Source organism: Alosa sapidissima, chromosome 12 (assembly GCF_018492685.1).
Source record: "Alosa sapidissima isolate fAloSap1 chromosome 12, fAloSap1.pri, whole genome shotgun sequence".
NCBI lineage: Eukaryota > Metazoa > Chordata > Actinopteri > Clupeiformes > Clupeidae > Alosa > Alosa sapidissima.
Window position 1 is genome coordinate 35309752 of NC_055968.1, and position 23691 is coordinate 35333442.

The following is a 23691-nucleotide window of genomic DNA, read 5'->3' on the forward strand; positions in this document are numbered from 1 at the left end:
AACTACAACACCACACTGGATTTAGCTAAACCGGAAACTAAACAATACGCACTGACGAATGGAATGGAACATTATATGTGCTGCACGTACACGCCCCCTTTTAGGGAAAAGATGACTGATATAATGGAATCCTATGCTGCATCAAAGTGGGGAGTGAAAAGGGCTTATACTTACTAAATCTTGAAAAAAAAAAAAAGTGAATAAAAGGCACAAAATAAGGTTGGTGTAAGAGTTATCTGTGTGTTTATGGGATTAATGTGACCATGTTCCTATGGTTTGCTCTTTCTAGTTTACAGGAGTGTCACGAATGTATCGATAGGCACAGTCAAACTGCTCGTGGCTGACTATAACTAAGTTCAGCAAACTTAACTTTACATGTCATAACATAAACATGTCGTAACTAAACATAAGTCACACATTCATTCTATCACTTGTAATATGAACGTAGCCTATTTCCTACAACTACAGTAGGTGAGATTATTGGCTATGTTATACTGAAGTTCCACAGTTAGCTAGCTAGCAAGCTAACCGTTTTGCATGGGATATTATGGTAAGTGTACATGCTAAATTTGTTCTCAACATGGGGTATTGCAAACGAATTAGGTTGGTAATGTACATAGTTTCGACATGAGTAAGTTACATAAACATAATTCTTCATAACTGCCGTGTTGGTAACATGATTGAATGTCCTGTGCATTAAAAATAGATGTAACGTCAACGTGTGATTACTAGCTGTCTATCGATGATATAATGTTAACTTGTTTTCCTCTAAAATGGGGCGTGATGCAGATTAAATGTATCTTTATGATGATGCGCCGTTAGTAGGCTACGTAAAGGCATGCTGCACACACTTGTTTGGGCTTACGAGCCAGCCAAAGAGTAGTAGCCTAGGCTGACACATTAAATGTGTGCCGCCAAAGATTCTTTCACCGTCACTTGTTCTGTTATCAACATTCCTCTTTGGCTGAGTACTATTTGCGATGCACTCTGCTTTCGACATTCATTTACATTAGATTCCATTCTTTTCAATACAACTCCGCACACCAGCATCACACTTTGGCGCCATGTAAATCACGATTCAGTTATATTTGGTCGACACTGCTCCATAAAATCCATTGTTCATCCAGTGTTTGCCTGTTAAAAACTCCGGCGCTGATGTGTGTGGCAAGTGACAGTGCACCATAGACTGTAGGCCTATAAAATGGCAATGCACTCATGTTGAAATCTTCCTTATTTTCAACTGAACTTAAAGATAATGAATATAGTATGAATAATATTTTCTGTTTGTTATGCCCTTTTATAATGTGTGTAGGCCTACATTTTGTGCACGCACTTCTTCGGTAGCATTTATATCAGCTACATTTCTGAAGAATATTGTGTTGCCTCAGGTCTGCTGCACATCTTTTGAAATTTGATTTGAAATAATCAAATAGACCTACGTCTTAGTTCAGTTAATAAAGTAACTTGCTTTGCTTTCATTTGAATCCCAATCAAGATACACAATAATTGCTTTATTGTTAATATGGACTCCTGGAAAGTTCAGAAATGCAAAATAATAGAATTTTAACCATATGATAAAATATGTGATTAATCGTGATTAACTATAGGAATTCAGCGATTAATCGCGATTACATTTTTTACAGCACTAATAAATCATCATATCTCACCTCATCTTCAGTGGTTTCAGTGTGAGCTGTCGCTCGGGCATCATATCTCACCTCATCTTCAGTGGTTTCAGTGTGAGCTGTCGCTCGGGCATCATATCTCACCTCATCTTCAGTGGTTTCAGTGTGAGCTGTCGCTCGGGCATCATATCTCACCTCGATCTTCAGTGGTTTCAGTGAGAGCTGTCGCTCGGGCATCATATCTCACCTCCATCTTCAGTGGTTTCAGTGTGAGCTGTCGCTCGGGCATCATATCTCACCTCCATCTTCAGTGGTTTCAGTGTGAGCTGTCGCTCGGGCATCATATCTCACCTCCATCTTCAGTGGTTTCAGTGTGAGCTGTCGCTCGGGCATCATATCTCACCTCATCTTCAGTGGTTTGGCAGGTTGTGGAAGTGAGCTCCGCTGCAAGGAAATGGAAAAGAAAGAACAGGTTCCCCCTAAACCTCCGAGGGCCATGCACACACTACCAGGCAGCTGCCACTGCAGGCTGCTCCTTATGGTGCTTGTGTTGTCTGTGCTGCTTTCTGACTGTGCGTGTGTGTGTGTGTGTGTGTGTGTGTGTGTGTAGGTTCAGCAGGTCCAGCATGTGTACCCATCCCAGGTCCAGTACGTGGAGAGTGGGGAGGCGGTCTACACCAACGGAACCATGTAAGTTCCAGGCTTCTCTCGGGCCTTTACTCCCTTACGTTCATCTCAGCTGTCCTGCGCAGGCCTTCTCTCAGACAGAACCGGGCTGGAATGGATCCAGGTCTGACACGGCTCTGATCTGGCATCACCTCTCAGTTCTGAACTAAGTCGTTTGAAATTGCTCATGCAAAGCCATCAGCATTATTGCTATTTAATGTGGTTATTCTAAGTCACATTTCATCAGATATATTTTGCTCATTTAAATAGTCGTTAAAGTTAATTAATCTGCCTATTGTGGTGATTATAATTTGAGTAGGAGGGAAGCAGATTGGTTTGCACAATGAAGCACTGCCACTTTTATGACCTCATTTCATGGCAGGCGATGCAGAGAATCACATTTTTCTGTATTGGGTATCATGAATCATATTACCTTAAAAAAGAAGTATAATGTTTGAAAAAACTAAAAAAAACCCCATTTCATTCATTGGTCTGTGTCTTAAATAAAATTCTTGCTTTGTAAGCCTATGCAAAAGGGCATCAGTCTTTTCCAATTATTTTGAAGCGACAGAATCTGTACTGTTTAAAGTTTAAGTGTTCTGTGACATTTCCTCCCTGATGTCTCTGCTAGTGGCAAGAGGTATGAGCTACTCTGGGCGTGTAGGAAGGCTGTCTGTGCTCTGGGTGTGTAGGAAGGCTGTCTGTGCTGTCTGTGCTCTGGGCGTGTAGGAAGGCTGTCTGTGCACTGGGTGTGTAGGAAGGCTGTCTGTGCTGTCTGTGCTCTGGGTGTGTAGGAAGGCTGTCTGTGCTCTGGGCGTGTAGGAAGGCTGTCTATGCTGTCTGTGCTCTGGGTGTGTAGGAAGGCTGTGCTCTGGGCGTGTAGGAAGGCTGTGCTCTGGGTGTGTAGGAAGGCTGTCTGTGCTCTGGGTGTGTAGGAAGGCTGTCTGTGCTCTGGGTGTGTAGGAAGGCTGTCTGTGCTCTGGGTGTGTAGGAAGGCTGTGCTCTGGGCGTGTAGTAGGGATGTCCCGATCCAGCTTTTTGCACTTCCGATCCGATACCGATATTGTAGCTTTTAGCATCGACCGATACCGGCCGATCCAAGCATGTATTAAAGATTAAAGATATTTACTTATTTTGTTGTTATACTCCTGTTGAAAAGGGTTTTACTCTTAAGAACAACTAGCCAACTTAATTAGGTTAGTTTGAATAATCCACAGTGGTTGGTAATGAGAAGCTGACCTGTTTATTCTTAACAGGGTTAAATAAACACAAAATAATAGTCAATTAACCACAGAAACCGAATTGGCATCAGTGCTCTGCTCTTGAACAACAAGAGTGTAAACCAAGGCTTAAAAAGCCATCAGTGCAAACAATATTGTAAACTGTATAAAAAAAGCAAAACACACAGAAAAGCTGAGTAGAAAATAAATAGTCAATTAACCACACAAACTGAATTGGCATCAGTGCTCTGCTCAAGAGTGTAAACCAAGGCTTAAAAAAGCCATCAGTGTAAACAATATTGTAAACAATCTAAAATTATATATAAAAGCAACACACACAAAACCTGAGTAGAAAATAGTCAAATTACCACACACACACTGAATTGGCTATAACAACCCAAATAACTGTCACGCCTTCTACAGTATTGCTATCTCCTCCACACTTTACTGCTCCATCTCCATACTTCTTTCAATTTCTACTGTTTGCCCTGGCTTTGGGGGAAAAGCTGAAAAAAACTGGAATGGATTACCTACATCGGTGCGCTGGAAAACACAGACCAGAGTTTTGAAAACAAACTGGATCGGGAGTCCGGATCGGGATTTTCCCGTGCAGGCCGATCCCACATTTTTTGCTAATATCGGCGGCCGATCCGATTCAAATATCGGATCGGGACATCCCTAGCGTGTAGGAAGGCTGTCTGTGCTCTGGGCGTGTAGGAAGGCTGTCTGTGCTGTCTGTGCTCTGGGTGTGTAGGAAGGCTGTCTGTGCTCTGGGCGTGTAGGAAGGCTGTGCTCTGGGCGTGTAGGAAGGCTGTCTGTGCTCTGGGCGTGTAGGAAGGCTGTCTGTGCTGTCTGTGCTCTGGGTGTGTAGGAAGGCTGTCTGTGCTCTGGGCGTGTAGGAAGGCTGTGCTCTGGGTGTGTAGGAAGGCTGTCTGTGCTCTGGGCATGTAGGAAGGCTGTCTGTGCTGTCTGTGCTCTGGGTGTGTAGGAAGGCTGTCTGTGCTCTGTCCACTCACTGATGTCCCTCCCCCAGCCGGACGGCCTACTCCTACAACCATGAGGCTCAGCTGTACGGCCAGGGCAGCGGCGGTGCCTACTTCGACTCCCAGGCAGGCGGCGCCCAGGTCACCACGGTGGTGTCGTCGGCCAGCGGCGTGCACCCGCACAGCATGGTGGGCATCGCCATGGACGTGGGCGGCAGCCAGATCATCTCCAGCGGCAGCGCCTACCTCATCCACGGCAGCAGCATGGAGGGAGGACGCCACCACAACACGCCCACCTCACGCTCCTCCTCTGCTATGGTACGCGCACACACACACACACACACACACACACACGCGCACGCGCACACGCCAGCCAGCACAACACACCCACCTCACGCTCCTCCTTCGCTATGGTACACACACACACGCACACACACGCACGCACACACACACACACACGCGCAGATACGCACACACATGGGGCAGCCGTGGCCCACTGGTTAGCACTCTGGACTTGTAACCGGAGGGTTGCCGTGGCCCACTGGTTAGCACTCTGGACTTGTAACCGGAGGGTTGCCGTGGCCCACTGGTTAGCACTCTGGACTTGTAACCGGAGGGTTGCTGGTTCGAGCCCCGACCAGTAGGAACGGCTGAAGTGCCCTTGAGCAAGGCACCTAACCCCTCACTGCTCCCCGAGCGCCGCTGTTGTAGCAGGCAGCTCACTGCGCCGGGATTAGTGTGTGCTTCATCTCACTGTTCACTTTGTGCTGAGAACAAATTTCCCTCACGGGATCAAAAGAGTATATATACTTATATACATGCACACACGCATACATGCAGGCGCGCACATGTTCATAGAGAGCTGCTTCGAAACACACTCACCTATTGCATGTAGACTGTTTAGACAAGATATACCAACACGTGTAAATCGGTTGCATTGTCTCAGGACACCCACATCATCCTCCGGCTTAGCCATCACACACACACACACACACACACACACACACACACACACACACACACGCGATAGTGGAAATGTATAGCTCAGAAGACCAACTTCAACTCCTTTGTGTGTGTGTGTGTGTGTTTGTTGAGAAGCCCAAGACGGGGAGTAGATAAAGTGGTGGCGTGAGGACTGGACGAGTGAACTTGCTCTGTGAGTGCTCTGCATAATCAAGTAGCCGGTGGCCTTCATTAGCATGGAAGGCTCAGCACCCTGTGAGAGCCTGCGGAAAGGCTTGGACTCGGGCCCTCTTCTCTTTTCTTCTCTTACTGTCCCCTGCTTCTCAAGCTTGGACACCGGGGCACCACTACTTTTTACAGCGAGCCTTTTTGCCTGACCATTGTCTTCAGTCTTTTATTTTTCTTCTGAATACCCAGTGAGATTTGACCCCCTCTGTCCTCAGGCTGTGTCCTGTGTCCTAGCACACAGCCACAGTTGAACAACACGCCAATCATTTTCCCATTGAGAACATGCTTGATCATTTTCCCGTTAAAGAACATGGTTGATCATTTTCCCGTTAAAGAACATGGTTTATCATTTTCCTGGGTGTTTCCTAAGATGGTGGCGAATGTGAAAGAGTGCTTTGTGGGCGGCATGTTAAGATGCTTCCTGGAGATGTTTTGCGTGGTGGACTCCATCCCTGGGTGACCTCAGTGGTGTCCTGGTCCCCAGCAGGTGTGGGTCAGGCAGAGGCTGTGGGCAGGACCTTCACCCACTGGCCCGTTTGCATGTGTTTGGTCCAGCTGTGATGAGTTTGGCTGCCACGCTCACCCAGTGTGATGGAAATGCTATAATCTGGCTGCCCGCTAACCGTCTGATTTCCTTTCTGTTGTCTTCCCCCTGCCCTTCAAACTATCTGTCGTCCCTCCCCTCTTCTTTCCCCTCCTTTTTCTCTCTCTCTCTCTCTCTCTCTCTCTCTCTCTCTCTCTCTCTCTCTCTCTCTCTCTCTCTCTCTCTCTCTCTCTCTCTCTCTCTCTCTCTCTCTCTCTCTCTCTCTCTCTCCCTCCCTCCCCTGTGTTTCCTCTGCATGCTTATGTTTCTCTCCTTCAGCTTGAAATGGCGATTGAAAACCTCCAAAAGTCCGAAGGGATTGCCACTCACAAAAGCAGCCTGCTCAACAGCCATGTAAGTCACACAGGAACCTGCCTTCCTTTTGGCCCAGCGGAAACGGCCGCCACAGAAGAGGGGGCATGCTGCTACTGCTACTGCTATCCGTCTGTCTGTCTGCTTCCTGCCTGTGGCTGTCTGTCTGTCTGTCTGTCTACCTGTCTCTGTCTACCTGTCTGTCTGTCTGTGCTCCTTAATGCTCAAACGACACACAGCGGTTTCCAGCTCTGCTCTCCCCCTCAGCAATAGCAGGCATTTTAGAGAGCACATAAGATGAGCCTGTAAGATTAGTCTGCCAGCAATAGCAGGCGTTTTAGAGAGCACACACCCCTGTAAGATCAGAAGGCCAGTGGGTGCCTTCCTTCCTCAGGGCTGTTCCTCAGGGCTTCCCTTTGGAGGTTGTGGACCTGACCGTAACAACCAGAGCAGATTGAACTATTGAACTGTCAAGTAAAAGAACTACGGTACATTTTACAGGACGTGACTGGAGAGACTTAATGGTCTTGATGTTAATGAGTATAGGTCACTCCCTAGTGACTAGGGGTCAGTCCCATAAAGCCAAAGGAGACGCAATCCCCCCCTGAAGGAGCAGGCCTGTGTCCTCTACTGTGTAGCAATGTGGGGAGACTGGGACAGAATGTTGGGATAGCTTCTCTATAAGAATGTTGGGATAGCTTCTCTATAAGAATGTTGGGATATGTTCTCTGTAACACCATGTCCTAACAGGATCCGAGTGAGCGACTGTCTACACTGAATCTGTTAAATAGGCCCCTCTATTGCGTCATGTTTCTCATTCAAAATAGCAGAGCACCGCGAGCGACAGAAAGGAAATAGACACGTGGCGTCCGACAAAAGTTCTCTCAAAACGACGCTCGCGTCGCTTGCAGTCAGGGCACTCCAATTGAAAACGATGGAATTAACGGATTTTATCGCTAATGTTCGCTCGCATCGCGTCCGGTTAGGACATGGTGTAAGAATGCTGGGATAGCTTCTCTATAAGAATGCTGGGATAGCCCGCTCGGCCCTAACTTTAGTCACGGTGGTGGGGCAGAGGTGAGACATTTCTCTCTCTCTCTCGCTCGCTCGCTCGCTCTCTGCTAAGCCCCTGGTGTTTCCTTCAGGGCTGTTTACAGCTCTTAGCCTGTTGCTCCCAGTCCCGTCATTCTGACACAGTGCATGCATGCTGACACACCGCTGAGCGTGTTTACACACACACACACACCCTGCCTGCCTGCCTGCAATCAGCCACCTCTCCCTGTCTGACACTAACGCTCTATGTGTGTGTGTGCACGCGTTTGCTATAGTGCCTGGAAAGCAAATGTCCCAGATCTGTTCTGTGGTCAGCAGCTAAGGTGTGTGTGTGTGTGTGACCAGAGATGGTTCCTCCAGCCGTAGGCCTCCTTTGTTCCTCTCTGTGTGTCTCCATCCTGCTGTCCTTGTGGCCAGCAGTTCTGCATGAATAACACAGCTCTACTTGAGATGAATAACCAACACAGCTCTACTTGAGAGGAATCATCAACACAGCTCTACTTGAGAGGAATCATCAACACAGCTCTACTTGAGAGGAATCATCAACACAGCTCTACTTGAGATGAATAGCACAGCTCTACTTGAGATGAATAGCACAGCTCTACTTTAGATGAATCACCAACACAGCTCTACTTGTGAGATGAATAACCAACACAGCTCTACTTGAGATGAATAACCAACACAGCTCTTCTTGTGAGATGAATAACAGCTCTACTTGTGAGATGAATAGCACAGCTCTACTTGTGACGAATAACACAGCTCTACTTGTGACATGAATAACACAGCTCTACTTGTGAGATGAATAGCACAGCTCTACTTGTGACGAATAACACAGCTCTACTTGTGACGAATAACACAGCTCTACTTGTGAGATGAATAGCACAGCTCTACTTGAGATGAATAGCACAGCTCTACTTGAGATGAATAGCACAGCTCTACTTGAGATGAATAACCAACACAGCTCTACTTGAGAGGAATCATCAACACAGCTCTACTTGAGAGGAATCATCAACACAGCTCTACTTGAGAGGAATCATCAACACAGCTCTACTTGAGAGGAATCATCAACACAGCTCTACTTGAGAGGAATCATCAACACAGCTCTACTTGAGAGGAATCATCAACACAGCTCTACTTGAGATGAATAGCACAGCTCTACTTGAGATGAATAGCACAGCTCTACTTTAGATGAATCACCAACACAGCTCTACTTGTGAGATGAATAACCAACACAGCTCTACTTGAGATGAATAACCAACACAGCTCTTCTTGTGAGATGAATAACAGCTCTACTTGTGAGATGAATAGCACAGCTCTACTTGTGACATGAATAACACAGCTCTACTTGTGACATGAATAACACAGCTCTACTTGTGACATGAATAACACAGCTCTACTTGTGACATGAATAACACAGCTCTACTTGTGACATGAATAACACAGCTCTACTTGTGACATGAATAACACAGCTCTACTTGTGATGAATAACACAGCTCTACTTGTGACATGAATAACACAGCTCTACTTGTGATGAATAACACAGCTCTACTTGTGACATGTATAACACAGCTCTACTTTGGATGAATAACACAACTCTACTTGTGAGATGAATAGCACAGCTCTACTTGAGATGAATAACACAGCTCTACTTGTGACATGTATAACACAGCTCTACTTTGGATGAATAACACAACTCTACTTGTGAGATGAATAGCACAGCTCTACTTGAGATGAATAACACAGCTCTACTTGAGAGGAATCATCAACACAGCTCTACTTGAGAGGAATCATCAACACAGCTCTACTTGAGATGAATAGCACAGCTCTACTTGAGATGAATAGCACAGCTCTACTTGAGATGAATAGCACAGCTCTACTTGAGATGAATAGCACAGCTCTACTTGAGATGAATAGCACAGCTCTACTTGAGATGAATAGCACAGCTCTACTTGTGAGATGAATAACCAACACAGCTCTACTTGAGATGAATAACCAACACAGCTCTTCTTGTGAGATGAATAACAGCTCTTCTTGTGAGATGAATAACAGCTCTACTTGTGAGATGAATAGCACAGCTCTACTTGTGACGAATAACACAGCTCTACTTGTGACATGAATAACACAGCTCTACTTGTGACATGAATAACACAGCTCTACTTGTGACATGAATAACACAGCTCTACTTGTGACATGAATAACACAGCTCTACTTGTGACATGAATAACACAGCTCTACTTGTGACATGAATAACACAGCTCTACTTGTGACATGAATAACACAGCTCTACTTGTGATGAATAACACAGCTCTACTTGTGACATGTATAACACAGCTCTACTTGTGAGATGAATAACACAACTCTACTTGTGAGATGAATAGCACAGCTCTACTTGAGATGAATAACACAGCTCTACTTGTGACATGTATAACACAGCTCTACTTTGGATGAATAACACAACTCTACTTGTGAGATGAATAGCACAGCTCTACTTGAGATGAATAACACAGCTCTACTTGTGACATGTATAACACAGCTCTACTTTGGATGAATAACACAACTCTACTTGTGAGATGAATAGCACAGCTCTACTTGAGATGAATAACACAGCTCTACTTGTGAGATGAATAGCACAGCTCTACTTGAGATGAATAACACAGCTCTACTTGTGATTAATAACACAGCTCTACTTGTGAGATGAATAGCACAGCTCTACTTGTGAGATGAATAGCACAGCTAGTTCAGGTTATTCTATATGGAATGTTTTTTTTGTGCCAAAATTTAAATAAATAAATGAAATGAAATCAATATATTATATAAATAGTTACATAAATAAAAAAAAGTTAAATACATAAATAAATAAAATATTAAATGTAAAAACCATTGAGATTGACATTTACATTCCATATGCACGGTCTTGCAATGTGCCATGAAATAAATACTTCAGTCACCCATCAAGGCGGGACCTAGCCGCTGATTGGTTGCTGCCTGAAAAAAAAGAATCAAACTTTGTGAGCATGACTGGCTGATCAGAAGCTAAAAGCTAGTGCTACTGCTAAAAGCCGTAACCTAGGCATTTTCATTCAGAAAGATTGTGTGTTCTATGTTGCTAACTCTTGGCTGTGAGTTATCAGGACCTAAAAGCATAGCATCTAGTGCTGTCAAAAATCCTTGTCGGCTGCTGAGTTATACCCTCATATTGAGAACTAAAAAGTCTCTGGAAAGTTGTGGACACTGCTTGGGCAATGTAGCAAGCTGGCACTGACACTCACATAATAAGAGTTCACGGCATGGGCATCTCAAGCTTTATTGTTTATGTATCATATAACAAATGAGGTGAATTCAGCTCAAGTGAAGTTAACTGGGACGTCTGGGCACCCTACTATTAATAGAAGCAATAGCAAAGTCGTTTGCCATAGATAGAAGTTCGCTTTCTGTAGATGTCGATAACTAGCTAACGCTTGTGCTAACTGTTAGCGCTAGCTCTAGATGCGCACATAGCATGTCTATCAACCCTCAGGTACAGCAAACAGACCCATCAAATGACCGAACGCTTTCACGCTTGATATCTTCTCAAAAGTATGAATTTAGAATGAAATCCTTGTTGTTGTATGTTTCGTGAGTTATGATACAAGTCTGAGTTATGTCCTTAGTCCAGTGTGGTTCACAGGAAGCAAGCCAGTCCAGTCTGACTCAGAGCTGGATCACTTCGTGTTATTTCAGGCAGCAATCAGTGGCTAGGTCCCGCCTTGATGGGTGACTGACGTATTTATTTATTTATTTCATGACCGTGCATATGGAATGTAAATGTCAATGTATATATGGTTTTTACATTCACATTTTATTTATTTATTTAACTTTATATTTATTTATCTAATCTTTTATTTATTTCAACTTTTAATTATTTATTTCGTATTTTATTTATTGATTTCATATTTCATTTATTTATTTAATTTTGTCACAAAAAACATTCCATAATTCTGAACTGTGCTTAACACTTGAGACTTAATCTTGAAACTGATGGTAGTGTTGTTGCAAAAGTTCCTTGTATTTGGTGTTTGTCTCTGTGAGGTATAAAAATATAGATGGTTTGACCAAGAGTGATGAGCGTGTGGATACTGTAGACAGTGATGTGAGGCAGAGAGAACATTGTGTGTAAGTGTGTCGTCCTGCGTATCCTGTTGTGACCGTTCCTGTCGTCCTGTGTTGGGACTGTTCCTTTATGTGTGTGTGTGTCCTGTGTTAACTGTTTGTGTGTGTCCGCCCTGTGTTGACTGCTTGTGTGTGTCCGTCCTGTGTTGACTGCTCCTCTGTGTGTGTGCGTGTCCTGTGTTGACTGTGTGTGTGTGTGTGTGTCCTGTGTTGACTGTGTGTGTGTGTGTCCTGTGTTGACTGTGTGTGTGTGTGTGTGTGTCCTGTGTTGACTGTGTGTGTGTGTCCTGTGTTGACTGTTCCTGTGAGTGTGTATGTATTTGTCCTGTGTTGACTGTGTGTGTGTGTCCTGTGTTGACTGTTCCTGTGAGTGTGTATGTATTTGTCCTGTGTTGACTGTGTGTGTGTGTCCTGTGTTGACTGTTCCTGTGAGTGTGTATGTATTTGTCCTGTGTTGACTGTGTGTGTGTGTCCTGTGTTGACTGTGTGTGTGTGTCCTGTGTTGACTGTTCCTGTGAGCGTGTGTGTGTCCTGTGTTGACTGTTCCTGTGAGCGTGTGTGTGTCCTGTGTTGACTGTTCCTCTGTGTGTGTGTGTGTGTCCGTCCTGTGTTGACTGTTCCTGTGTGTGTGTGTTCCTCCCTCAGCTGCAGTGGCTGCTGGATAACTATGAGACTGCTGAGGGGGTGAGCCTGGCGCGCTGCTCGCTCTACAACCACTACCTGCGCCACTGCCAGGAGCAGAAGCTGGACCCCGTCAACGCCGCCTCCTTCGGCAAGCTCATCCGCTCCGTCTTCATGGGGCTCCGCACCAGACGCCTCGGCACCAGGTCAGACGCCGCCAAACACACACGCACACACAACCAGGCCTCAGCGCCAACACACACACACACACACACACACACACACACACACACACACAACCAGCCCTCAGCTGCTTAACACACACACAACCAGGCCTCAGCGCCACCACACACACACACAACTGGCCAACCAGGCTGCTTAACATACACAATCAGGCTCAGCGCTGCCACCACACACACAACCAGCCAACCAGGCCTCAGCTGCTTAACACACACACACAACAAGGCCTTCTCTGCCTAACGCACACAGAGACTGAGCTTGGCCCAGAGCCAGGCCTGATCCACATCCATCCTAATTCAAACTGCTGTCTGTGTGCAGTGGAAAGTGATGGTTCCCTTATTAGCACTGATATGACATTAAAGAGCAGAGGGTCTTATTTCAAAAAATAATTTACATAGCTATGATTTATTTTACTCCTACTTGATGGTTAATTGAAACCAGTTTGTGTCTGTGTTATTGTTTAGTGTTGGTGAGCTCTGTGTGTGTGTGTGTGTGTGTGTGTGTGTGTCATGAGTAACTCACGTTCTGCTCTGTTCCGTTCCGTTCTGTCCCGTTCCGTTCTGTCCTCCCTGCAGGGGTAACTCAAAGTACCACTATTACGGCATCCGGATAAAGCCGGACTCCCCTCTCAACCGGCTGCAGGAGGACTCGCAGTACATGGCCATGAGGCAGCAGCCTGTGCACCAGAAACAGAGGTGAGCCCCTCTTTCACACGCTCGCTTGCTCGCTTGCTCTCACACTGATTGACAGTGACTGCATGTGTCCTGATGGGTCCTGCAGTGATTGGCCTTGCCCTTGTCGTTTTAGGCATATATCGGAACGTCACCTATTTCTGCCCTTTTACGTGTATGTGTCACTTAATGCTTTCATTTCAATACAAACCAAGGCGGCTGATTCCTAAAGAAACGCAAGCACCCACCCCATAAGTGTATCTAGATTAGCTATGTACCAAAAATTCCATTTTACCGTGACTCGAAGAGCTGTAAACAGTGTTGTAAGACTGTGTGTACAAATCCGCTTGGATCTCCAGTGAAATTTTGATTTTGCGACGAGAATTCTCGGCCTAACCATTGATGTGCCGAGTGGAAATGGGGCACCCACCAGCCCAGCACCAAACTCCGAGCACGGTGAACAAAATCGGATGTTTAAGGCAGTAAATGCTCCCGTTAAGAATCAAACCCAATTTTGTTCAAATCTACATACCTTTGGCTACTGAAAAATGTAAGGTTAATTTATCAAATGTTATTTTGAAGTGTTACACTCTACAATCTTTGTTTTAGAATTTTGTAACGAAAGGGGCAGAAATGGGTGCTTTTACGATAGTGTGTGTGTGCGTGTGTGTGTGCGTGTGTGTGTCTGTGTCTGTGTGTGTCTGTGTGTGTGTGCGTGTGTGTGTGCGTGTGTGTGTGCGTGTGTGTGTGTGTGTGTGTGTCTGTGTCTGTGTGTGTCTGTGTGTGTGTGTGTGTGTGTGTGCCAGGTTTAAGCCACTGCAGAAGGTGGACAGCGTGGGTTACGGTTTGTCCGGCGGCTCCAATAATGCCTCCAGCACCCCTGAGCAGTCCGTGGCCGCCCAGAGCCAGCACCACCAGCAGTACATCGGTAAGCACACCCACACCCCCACACTACACCACCAGCAGTACATCGGTAAGCACCCCCACACTACACACCCACACCCCCACACTACACCCACACCACCACACTACACCACCAGCAGTACATCGGTAAGCACACCCACACCCCCACACTACACCCACACCACCACACTACACCACCAGCAGTACATCGGTAAGCACACCCACACCCCCACACTACACCCACACCACCACACTACACCACCAGCAGTACATCGGTAAGCACACCCACACCCCCACACTACACCCACACCACCACACTACACCACCAGCAGTACATCGGTAAGCACACCCACACCCCCACACTACACCCACACCACCACACTACACCACCAGCAGTACATCGGTAAGCACACCCACACCCCCACACTACACCCACACCACCACACTACACCACCAGCAGTACATCGGTAAGCACACCCACACCACCAGCAGTACATCGGTAACCACACCCCGCCAGCAGTACATCGGTAACCACACTACACCACACCACACCACACCCACCCCCACACCACCAGCAGTACATCGGTAAGCACAGCCCCCCCCCCCCCACCAGCAGTACATCGGTAAGCACACTACACCACACCACACCACACCCACCCCCACACTACCAGCAGTACATGACTTAATTTAAAAAATAATTCATTTATTTAAAGACATCTCATCTTGAAAACAAGCCAATTTGTCTGCCAGTGCGTTAAGCAAATTTGTCCTAAAAACAAGCAAATTTGTCTGCCAGTGCGTTGAGCAAATTTGTCTTGATCAGACTCCTTAAAATAAGTTAAAGTCTTCTTAAATTAAGTCTAAATGATCTTTTGAGAGGACGCTAGGTAAGTCTTTTCATACTTAAAACAATACCAAATAGATTTTTTAATCTTAATATAAGATCAATAACACTTGGTTAGCACACAGCCTACCGCACCACACCACACCACCCCACACAGCCTACCGCCCCACACCACACCACACCACACAGCCTACCACACCACACCACACAGCCTACCACACCACACCACACCACACAGCCTACCACCCCACACCACCCCACACAGCCTACCACCCCACACCACCCCACACCACACACCGCCCCACACCACACCACGCTACTGCAGACCACCCAACACCATACCTCACCAGACTGCAGCACACACTGCCACACACCACACCACGGCACACAGCAGGACAGCACACCACCGCACACCTGCCGACACAGTGCTGCACTCTACCCCCAATGGCTTCCCCTGTTCCTCCCAACAGCCATCCATCCCTCCCTCACGGAGTCTCTCTAACAGGAGGGGTGTTGGCCTAAGCCTTATCGGGGCACTGCAGTGGGTCACGCTCTCCCAACAGCCAACTCTGTCTTTGCAAAGAGTTCAAAGAGTTTTAGTTTCAGTACTGACGACGTTGTTAACATTGTTGTTGTTGTTGTTGTTGTTGTTGTTGCAGACGTGTCGCATGCTCTCCCTCCCTTCCCTCCTCTGGACCTGGGCCCCGTGCCCCTGCCTGAGCGCATCAACATGGCCGACATCAAGAAGCTGCAGACCCTCTACAGGGACCACTGCGAGGTAGTTAACCAACCAGCCACACACACACACACACACGCGCGCCCTACGCTCACAGGCGCACACACACACACACACACACACGCACGGCTCCAAAACCACACTTGCACTTTGCATCCACACAAGACTGATGGGGGCTGCTGTGCTTGAGACCATGAACAAGTACTGAATAACTGCAAATACTTACTAGACATCTCGTCCTTGTTATTGCAAACACTAAACGGAACAAATGTTACGTGGGAACTGAAGTTCACGAAGGTTTTGTTCTCTCAACTGTGTACATCTCATTTTAATTGGTTGCTTAGCTGCTTAATGCATAAAGGTAATCAGACTTTCTTTCATTGTTCCTCCTCTTCCCCCTCTTCCTCTCCTCCTCCTCTTCTCCTCTACTCCTCCCCTTCTTCTTCTCCTCCTCTTCTCTTCCATCTCCTTCTCTTCTCCTCTACTTCTCCCCTTCTCCTTCGTCTCTTCTCCTCTCCTCCCCTTCTTCTCCTCCGTCTCCCTCTCCTCTCCTCCCCTTCTTCTCCTCCGTCTTCTCCTCCCCTTCTTCTCCTCCGTCTCCTCCGTCCTCTTCTCCTCTCCTCCAGGGGGGTTGTTTGGGGGAGGGCTTTTTTCCTGTCTTTGTTGTGCTTTCTGAACACTTCAGTTCAGTTCCAGCTGATCAGAAGTGATCAGAAGTGGGCCAGACTCAGGGCTGCCTTTAGCAGAGGGGCCACTGCACTGATAGCAGTCCGAAATAGCCTGCTGTAGCCCCCCTGAGAGGGCTGGGGGGAGAGAGTGCTTCATTAGCTGTGTGTGTGTGTGTGTGTGTGTGTGTAGGGGGGGGGTTGTCATATTATATATTGCCCACCCTCCCCACCCCTCGTCACCCTCCCTTTGCCCCCCCCCATCCCCCTTCATCCCCTGGTTATGAAGACGTAGCTATTAAGCTCGTAGCTGACTGTGGGACATCATCATCTTTTTGTCCCCGCGGCTCCTCCTCTTCTGCCTCTTATCTGGACCCACTGCCTGTGCTATCTCGGACTGGACAGGGGGCTGTGTGTGTGTGTGAGGGTATGTTTGTGGGGATGTTTTTTAATGAACTCTAGAGCTGTTTAAGCTGTGTGAAACTCTGGAGGAGGTTGTGGGAGGAAGAGCTTTGGAAAAGTAAAGAAATAAAAAGAATGCAAGTGCATGCCTGTGCATGGTTGCCACGCACACGCACACGCACACACACGCACACGCACACGCACACGCACACGCACACGCACACGCACACACACACACACACACACACACACACACACACACACACACACACACACACAGACAGTGACCTGAGTGAAGGCTGTTGTGGAAGGGGCGACGTGGAAACACACTTTTTTAAGATTCCCCAGCTGGAGACACCCAGGCTTTCTCTTCCCTTCCGTGGTGAAGCGCTCTGAAGGTAGAACTGCTCCCTGTTTGTCCGGGCTGGGGAATTTTTTTTCCCCCTTCCCTTTTTGTTTTGGAGGCCTGTGTTTTGAGCCGTTGCCCTGGGCAACGGTAAACAAGGTTGCCATGGCAATCCCTGGCGAGGAAGCAGAAAACATATCATGTGATTGAAGGGAAAGCCTATACAGCACTGTAACTGGATACAAGGCTGCGTGCGCTGCCAGGAGAGGATCTTTGGGCATGCCGTGAATCATACGCATATGGAGACAGTGGGCCACAGACATGCATAATAGACAAAACACATTGAAACATTTCGGCCCTCCCCCCCCTCACTCTCTCTCTCTGAGTCTCTCTGTCTCTTTCACACACACACACACTCTCTCACAGTGTGTGTGGGCAGAGGGGGGGAAAAGAATGAAGTCTCAGAGCTCCTTCATGCTCTCCTCTTGGTATGTTTTGTGTTTTTTTAATCCACAAGTGATTACTTTGGCATTTGGGACATTTCTTGAAAATGTATTTTTTTCATAATAGTAACCACCAAAACAAATCTTGAGCGGCTAACCCTCAGCCATTTTGACCAAATCCAATCAGACCACTCAAAAGTGCACAATTCACAACTATGTGTTCACACAATGCACACTGTGTTTTATAGCTTTAAAGTCATTCTTAAGCCATTTGTTTGTTCATGGGTATTTTGCGGTACATTTCTAATGGGTATATGTGAGATGACCCCATCTGTCTTTGCATAAGTGTGATATGTTTCAACGGAAGTGTGTGGGTGAAGGGTGGAGTTCAGCTATGCCAAGAATATTTGCTGAACCTCTTCTCCACTTTCCAGCAACTTGCCCTTACCTTAGTCCTCAGTAATAGGCCGCATGTGAAGAGATAATCTGCCCATAAGTTGCCCCAGGGCTCCCTTGTAAAAGAGATTTGAACATCTCAATGGGACATCACCTGGTCAAATAAAGGATAAATAAATAAAAAAAATAAGCTCTGCATCATAATGTGTAGTTGTGCGGGGTGGAGGAGGGGTGTTTGTGTTTAGCGTTAGCGCGGGGCACGGGAATAATTCCCCCATGAGTTAATGATTTATTGGGAGTGAATGAATCACAGGTTCCCTGTGCGCGGGATGACAGGCTGTTGCGCGCGCTGTGGCCCACTCTGTGTGTGTTGGCTCAGGCTGCTGCTGGAGAGGGAGAAAGAGAGAGAAAAGAGGGGGAGAGGAGAGGAGAGGGAGAGAGAAGAGGGGGAGAGGAGAGAGAGAGGAGGAGAGAAGAGAGGGAGAGGAGAGGGAGAGAGAGAAGAGAGGGAGAGGAGATGTTTAATGTTGCGCAGCAGCTATGAGGAAGTGGTGGAGAGCCTCCCGTCAGCTTGAGCTCATTTACACACAGAGTGAGAGAGGAAACTCTTGCCTAATACCCCTCTGTGTGCAAGAGCAGCAGAGCTCGGAGTGTGTGTGACGGCCCGGGAACAACCCCACTGCCTGGGGGGGGAGAAACGCAAGCACGAGTCACTTAAGACTGGAGTGTCACACAAGAGTTCCTAATGTGTGTATGTGTGTGTCTTAGGCAACACTGGATGTTGTGATGAACCTGCAGTTCCACTACATTGAGAAGCTCTGGCAGTCCTTCTGGTGTTCAAGTGCGCCATCTAGTGACGGATCCACTACAATCACTAACAGGTCAGTTCCCCCCAGCACATGAGGAGACCAAACTCCCACAGGGTCTCTTATCAGAGAGGGCTTCTTCTCAAGGGATGTGTTCATGAGTGATCGATCCAATCATAACCCAGATTAGCATAGCATAGCACAGCACTCCTGATTGGTGGGCTTCACTGTCTGTCACGAGTAATGGCAGCCTTTGTGATTAGGTAATAGAGTACCGAAGTGTGACGTTGCGTTTCCTTGGCGGCAGAATCACTGGATCTAAACGAACTTTCGAAGTGGCTTAAATAGCATTGAATGTAGACATGTGGCATCATTTCTAGCTAATAAAAATAAATATAGCCATTTAAACTAGGCAGCAGTTTAGCCACACAACACGGATTCCCTGGCAGGTGTAATAGAAAGAAACAAAATTCCAGTGGATATTTCTCGTCTTCTCAAAGACTGGCGGCTGTTAAGAGTGACGTTTTTTGCCAAAAAAATAAAGCCAAAACACGTCCGTGAATTTAAGGATTTTAACAGCATGCTGTGAAGTTACATGCAGGTCTCTTTTACGGAGGAAACCCATGCTAAAATAAAACTCTGTAGTCACGAATTTGATCGTGTTGGTATGATGATGTTGTAGTATGTGATTCCTACAGTGTAAAAAAAAATAAACGTCTTAGAAACGTTAAGAAAGCCACCGCTAATGGTGATTACTATGGTTAGATTGATTTGTTTAGATCCAGTGATATCGCCCTGCTGCCCAATCCCATAGATTAGCATAAAGGGCCGATCACACCAGGAATGATTACTATAGCCATAACTATAAAAGCGTCCACACTGACCAAACATTAAGCTAAGTCTCTCCTTGGTGTTAATGAATGTTGATTGGCTGTCAGCTTTTTTATTGTTCTGAAAGTGATCCCCAATGACATCGTTCATGTGTGTGAACGTCGTCATTCATATTAACGAGAACAATATTTTTTTTATAGTTATGTTTTTTGGTGAGAACGGCCCTTAAGTGCGGATTCTCACTGGAGGTGTGTGTTTGTCTGTTGCGTAGCGACGAGGACATGGAGAACGTGATTCCGCATGAGACGCTGGTGGCGCTGTGCAAGTATGAGCCTGTGAAGCAGTGGATGCGCAGCTGTGACCACATCCTGTACCAGGCCCTGGTGGAGATCCTCATCCCAGACGTCCTGAGACCTGTGCCCAGTGAGTCGCCATGCAACACCACCTGGAGCACCTGTGACACACACACACACACACACTTGGCTAATGAAGCCCACCCACCCCCCGTTATTTCTGGACACCTGGAGCATTGCACAGTGTCCTGTGAGACACGCACGCACGCACGCACACACACAATTAGGTGGCCAGGACACCCCCTACTCTTTGCGGTGGGTGCCATGGGGTCTTTAGTGACCACAGTGAGTCAGGATCTCGGTTTAACGTCTCATCCGAAGGACGGCATTGTGTTTGCTCTGTGACCAGAGGGTAGACTGCCCCCTACTGGCCCACCAACACCACTTTCAGCAGCAACTTCGCTTTCCTAGGAGGTCTCCCATCCACTTACTAAACAAGCCCACACTTGCTTAGCTTCAGTCATTCAGCAGAGGCAGGGAATCCACTGGTCTGGCTACTGGCCACAGTCCTGTAGTGTCCAGGGGCTGTATTGTGTTGCATACTAAGACAAAAAGAGCCCTCTCATTAAAGACGCACTCTAAAAATACTTTAATGGACCCAGGTCATTGGACCCTTTCTCAGCATCCCTGATATGTAGTGGCCAAGTACTCCTCTTAAAACAGGAATATCTCAGAAAGCTTTAATTGCTGGGTTGGGTGTATGAGGGCACATTCAAGCACATTTCAAACACACTTTAGCGTAGGATGTCCAACACCGTACACCCTGTATATATTCCCTCGTAATCAAGACGTTGAACAGTGAACATTTAAAGTGTTTGTGACATTGAGTGGGCCCTGATGTTGTTGTTTGTGACGTTGAGTGGGCCCTGATGTCATTGTTGTTTGTGACGTTGAGTGGGCCCTGATGTTGTTGTTGTTGTGCTGTCCCCAGGCACGCTGACCCAGGCCATCCGTAACTTTGCCAAGAGCCTGGAGAGTTGGCTGACGTCTGCCATGTGTGACTTCCCCCAGGAGACCGTGCGCACTAAGGTAACAACGTCAATATGTTTTTATTTCAGTTTCATTTATATAAAAATAAGAGGAGACCGTGCACACGTCAACAACGTCAATATGTACATTTCATAGTTTCATGGTTCAAGAAACATGGTGTATCCACTGAAATACACAACATACTGTTGAAAAGCAGTTGATTTGATGTATGATTGATACCTTCCTTGTTTACTTGGTCTTCCAAACATTATATTGCATGGTTATTAATATAACACTGCTAAACATTACAGGGTCAAGTTTCATGTATTAACTGCTGTGAATGTTATTGGGTGGCAGCTGTGTTGTGAGAGTGAAAGTATGACCCAGGTGTTGCACTGAGCGTTTGCATTCAGCTGTGGTGCTTCTGTCCTCCGACCCACAGGTGGCAGTGGTGTCTGCGTTTGCACAGACGCTGCGCAGGTACACCTCTTTGAACCACCTGGCGCAGGCGGCGCGCGCCGTGCTGCAGAACACCTCCCAGATCAACCAGATGCTGTCCGACCTCAACCGCGTGGACTTCGCTAACGTGCAGGTATGCCGCGCCACTCTCGACCCTCCATACACTCACACACACGCACCAGATGCTGTCCGATCTCAACTGTGTGGACTTGGCTAACGTGCAGGTACGCTGCGCCACTCTCAGCCCTCATCTCACACACACACACACACACACCATCCTCCACACCTACCTTGTCAGCATGAGCATCAGCTGTTCCCATTGGACCCTCTGAGCCAACAGCAGCTTTTAATTCATACATTCAGGGTTTTTTTTATTAACAAATTGAAGGGATGCTTCTGATGGAACTGAGCTTGCCAGTAAAATGTGTATTCAGTGTGTGTATTCTCAAGCAGAAACCGTTCTCACCTTTAAAACAAGGGCTTTCCCTGTGTGATGCTTGACAACCACTGAATCCCTCTTTGTTTGAGTGCGTGTGCGCATGTGTGTCACACCCTGAAACTGTAGGGTGTGTCTTCCCAGTTCAAATGAGCTGTAAAGTGTGTGTGTGTGTGTGTCTGTGTATAGCAGTGCCTAACCTTGTGTGTGCGGGCCTAGCAGTGCCTAACCCTGTGCGTGCGTGTGTGAGAGCATCACAGTGCCTGACCCAGTGTGTGTGTGTGTCCACAGGAGCAGGCGTCGTGGGTGTGCCAGTGTGACGAGAGCATGGTGCAGCGGCTGGAGCAGGACTTCAAGGTGACGCTGCAGCAGCAAAGCTCCCTGGACCAGTGGGCCGCCTGGCTGGACAACGTGGTCAACCAGGTGCTGAAGCCCCACGAGGGTAGCCCCAGCTTCCCCCGCGCCGCCCGCCAGTTCCTGCTCAAATGGTCCTTCTACAGGTGAGGCCCACATCCCCGCTCTCCCTCACACTGCCCGCACAGAGCCCTGAGATCCACACTCTCCCTCACACTGCCCGCACAGAGCCCTGAGATCCCCACTCTCCCTCACGCTGCACAGAGTCCTGATCCCTGTGTGCACTATTAGAATACTGCAATTAATCCACTGTGAAAATAATCCTTAGTTGCAGTCCTAATGTACAACTACAAATAGAACGTTGCACCCATAACATTTAACAGATAATTCAATTGAGGCTAATACTTGGGGCATCTTCCTCAGTTTATAAATGCTTAATGCTTGTTGCTAGACCTGTCAGAAATATAACCTGTAGTCTGTAAACTATAAGGTTTTTACCTGAAATTAAGTGGTGAGACTATTAGCAATTCCACCTCCTAAATGTGCCATCTGTGTTTGTGTGTTTCTCCTCCCACACCAACCCACACCAACCCCCCCCCCCCCCCCCCCCCCCCCCCCCCTTTCCCCTTAACTTACCTCATCGTACCTGTCTGCTGACCCCCCTGGGCCTTTATCTTCCTTCACTCTCTCCCTCCCTCCCTCCCTCCCTCCAGCTCCATGGTGATCAGGGATCTGACCCTGCGTAGTGCCGCCAGCTTTGGTTCCTTCCACCTGATCCGCCTGCTCTATGACGAGTACATGTTCTACCTGGTGGAGCACCGTGTTGCCCTGGCCACCGGCGAGACGCCTATAGCTGTGATGGGAGAAGTGAGTACAGCACTCTGGCAGCTCTTCTCACACACACACACACACTGCCATGGGTTTAAAATGGCACACCAAGAGTGTTAGTGAGCGTTGCCATGGGTTTAAAATGGTACACCAAAAGTGTTAGTGAGCGTTGCTATGGGTTTAAAATGGTACTGCAAGAGTGGTACACCAAAAGTGTTAGTGAGCGTTGCCATGGGTATAAAATGGTACACCAAGAGTGTTGGTGAGCGTTGCTATGGGTTTAAAATGGTACTGCAAGAGTGGTACACCAAGAGTGTTGGTGAGCGTTGCTATGGGTATAAAATGGTACACCAAGAGTGTTGGTGAGCGTTGCTATGGGTTTAAAATGGTACTGCAAGAGTGGTACACCAAAAGTGTTAGTTGTGTTAGTGTAAGTTGCTATGGGTTTATTGCATTAGCGGCTGCTAACTTGCGCACTTTTCCTCTTTCACCCTCAGTTCAGCGACCTCAACTCCATGATGCCTGTACTGATGGATAAAGGTGAGCGCACGCACGTACACACACGCACGCACACACACACGAGTAGTTTTCCTCCTGTGGTGGGCA

At 47.2% G+C, this 23691-nt stretch overlaps 1 protein-coding gene across 2 annotated transcripts in view; it reads left to right on the forward strand.

The window, feature by feature from the left end:
• The window catches only part of rfx2 (regulatory factor X, 2 (influences HLA class II expression)), a 45245-nt gene that overhangs the window by 18780 nt on the left and 2774 nt on the right, over positions 1 to 23691 (forward strand). The window contains exons 4-17 of one of the 2 annotated variants that reach the window (XM_042111533.1): positions 2236 to 2315; positions 4545 to 4812; positions 6548 to 6622; positions 12428 to 12609; positions 13219 to 13338; positions 14121 to 14242; positions 15721 to 15839; positions 18818 to 18930; positions 19958 to 20109; positions 20971 to 21068; positions 21451 to 21600; positions 22195 to 22403; positions 22971 to 23124; positions 23583 to 23625. In XM_042111533.1, coding sequence (XP_041967467.1) covers positions 2236 to 2315; positions 4545 to 4812; positions 6548 to 6622; positions 12428 to 12609; positions 13219 to 13338; positions 14121 to 14242; positions 15721 to 15839; positions 18818 to 18930; positions 19958 to 20109; positions 20971 to 21068; positions 21451 to 21600; positions 22195 to 22403; positions 22971 to 23124; positions 23583 to 23625 — 1885 coding nt within the window. The remainder of the gene's footprint in view (positions 1 to 2235; positions 2316 to 4544; positions 4813 to 6547; positions 6623 to 12427; positions 12610 to 13218; positions 13339 to 14120; positions 14243 to 15720; positions 15840 to 18817; positions 18931 to 19957; positions 20110 to 20970; positions 21069 to 21450; positions 21601 to 22194; positions 22404 to 22970; positions 23125 to 23582; positions 23626 to 23691) is intronic. The other variant, XM_042111534.1, reaches the window with a different exon arrangement.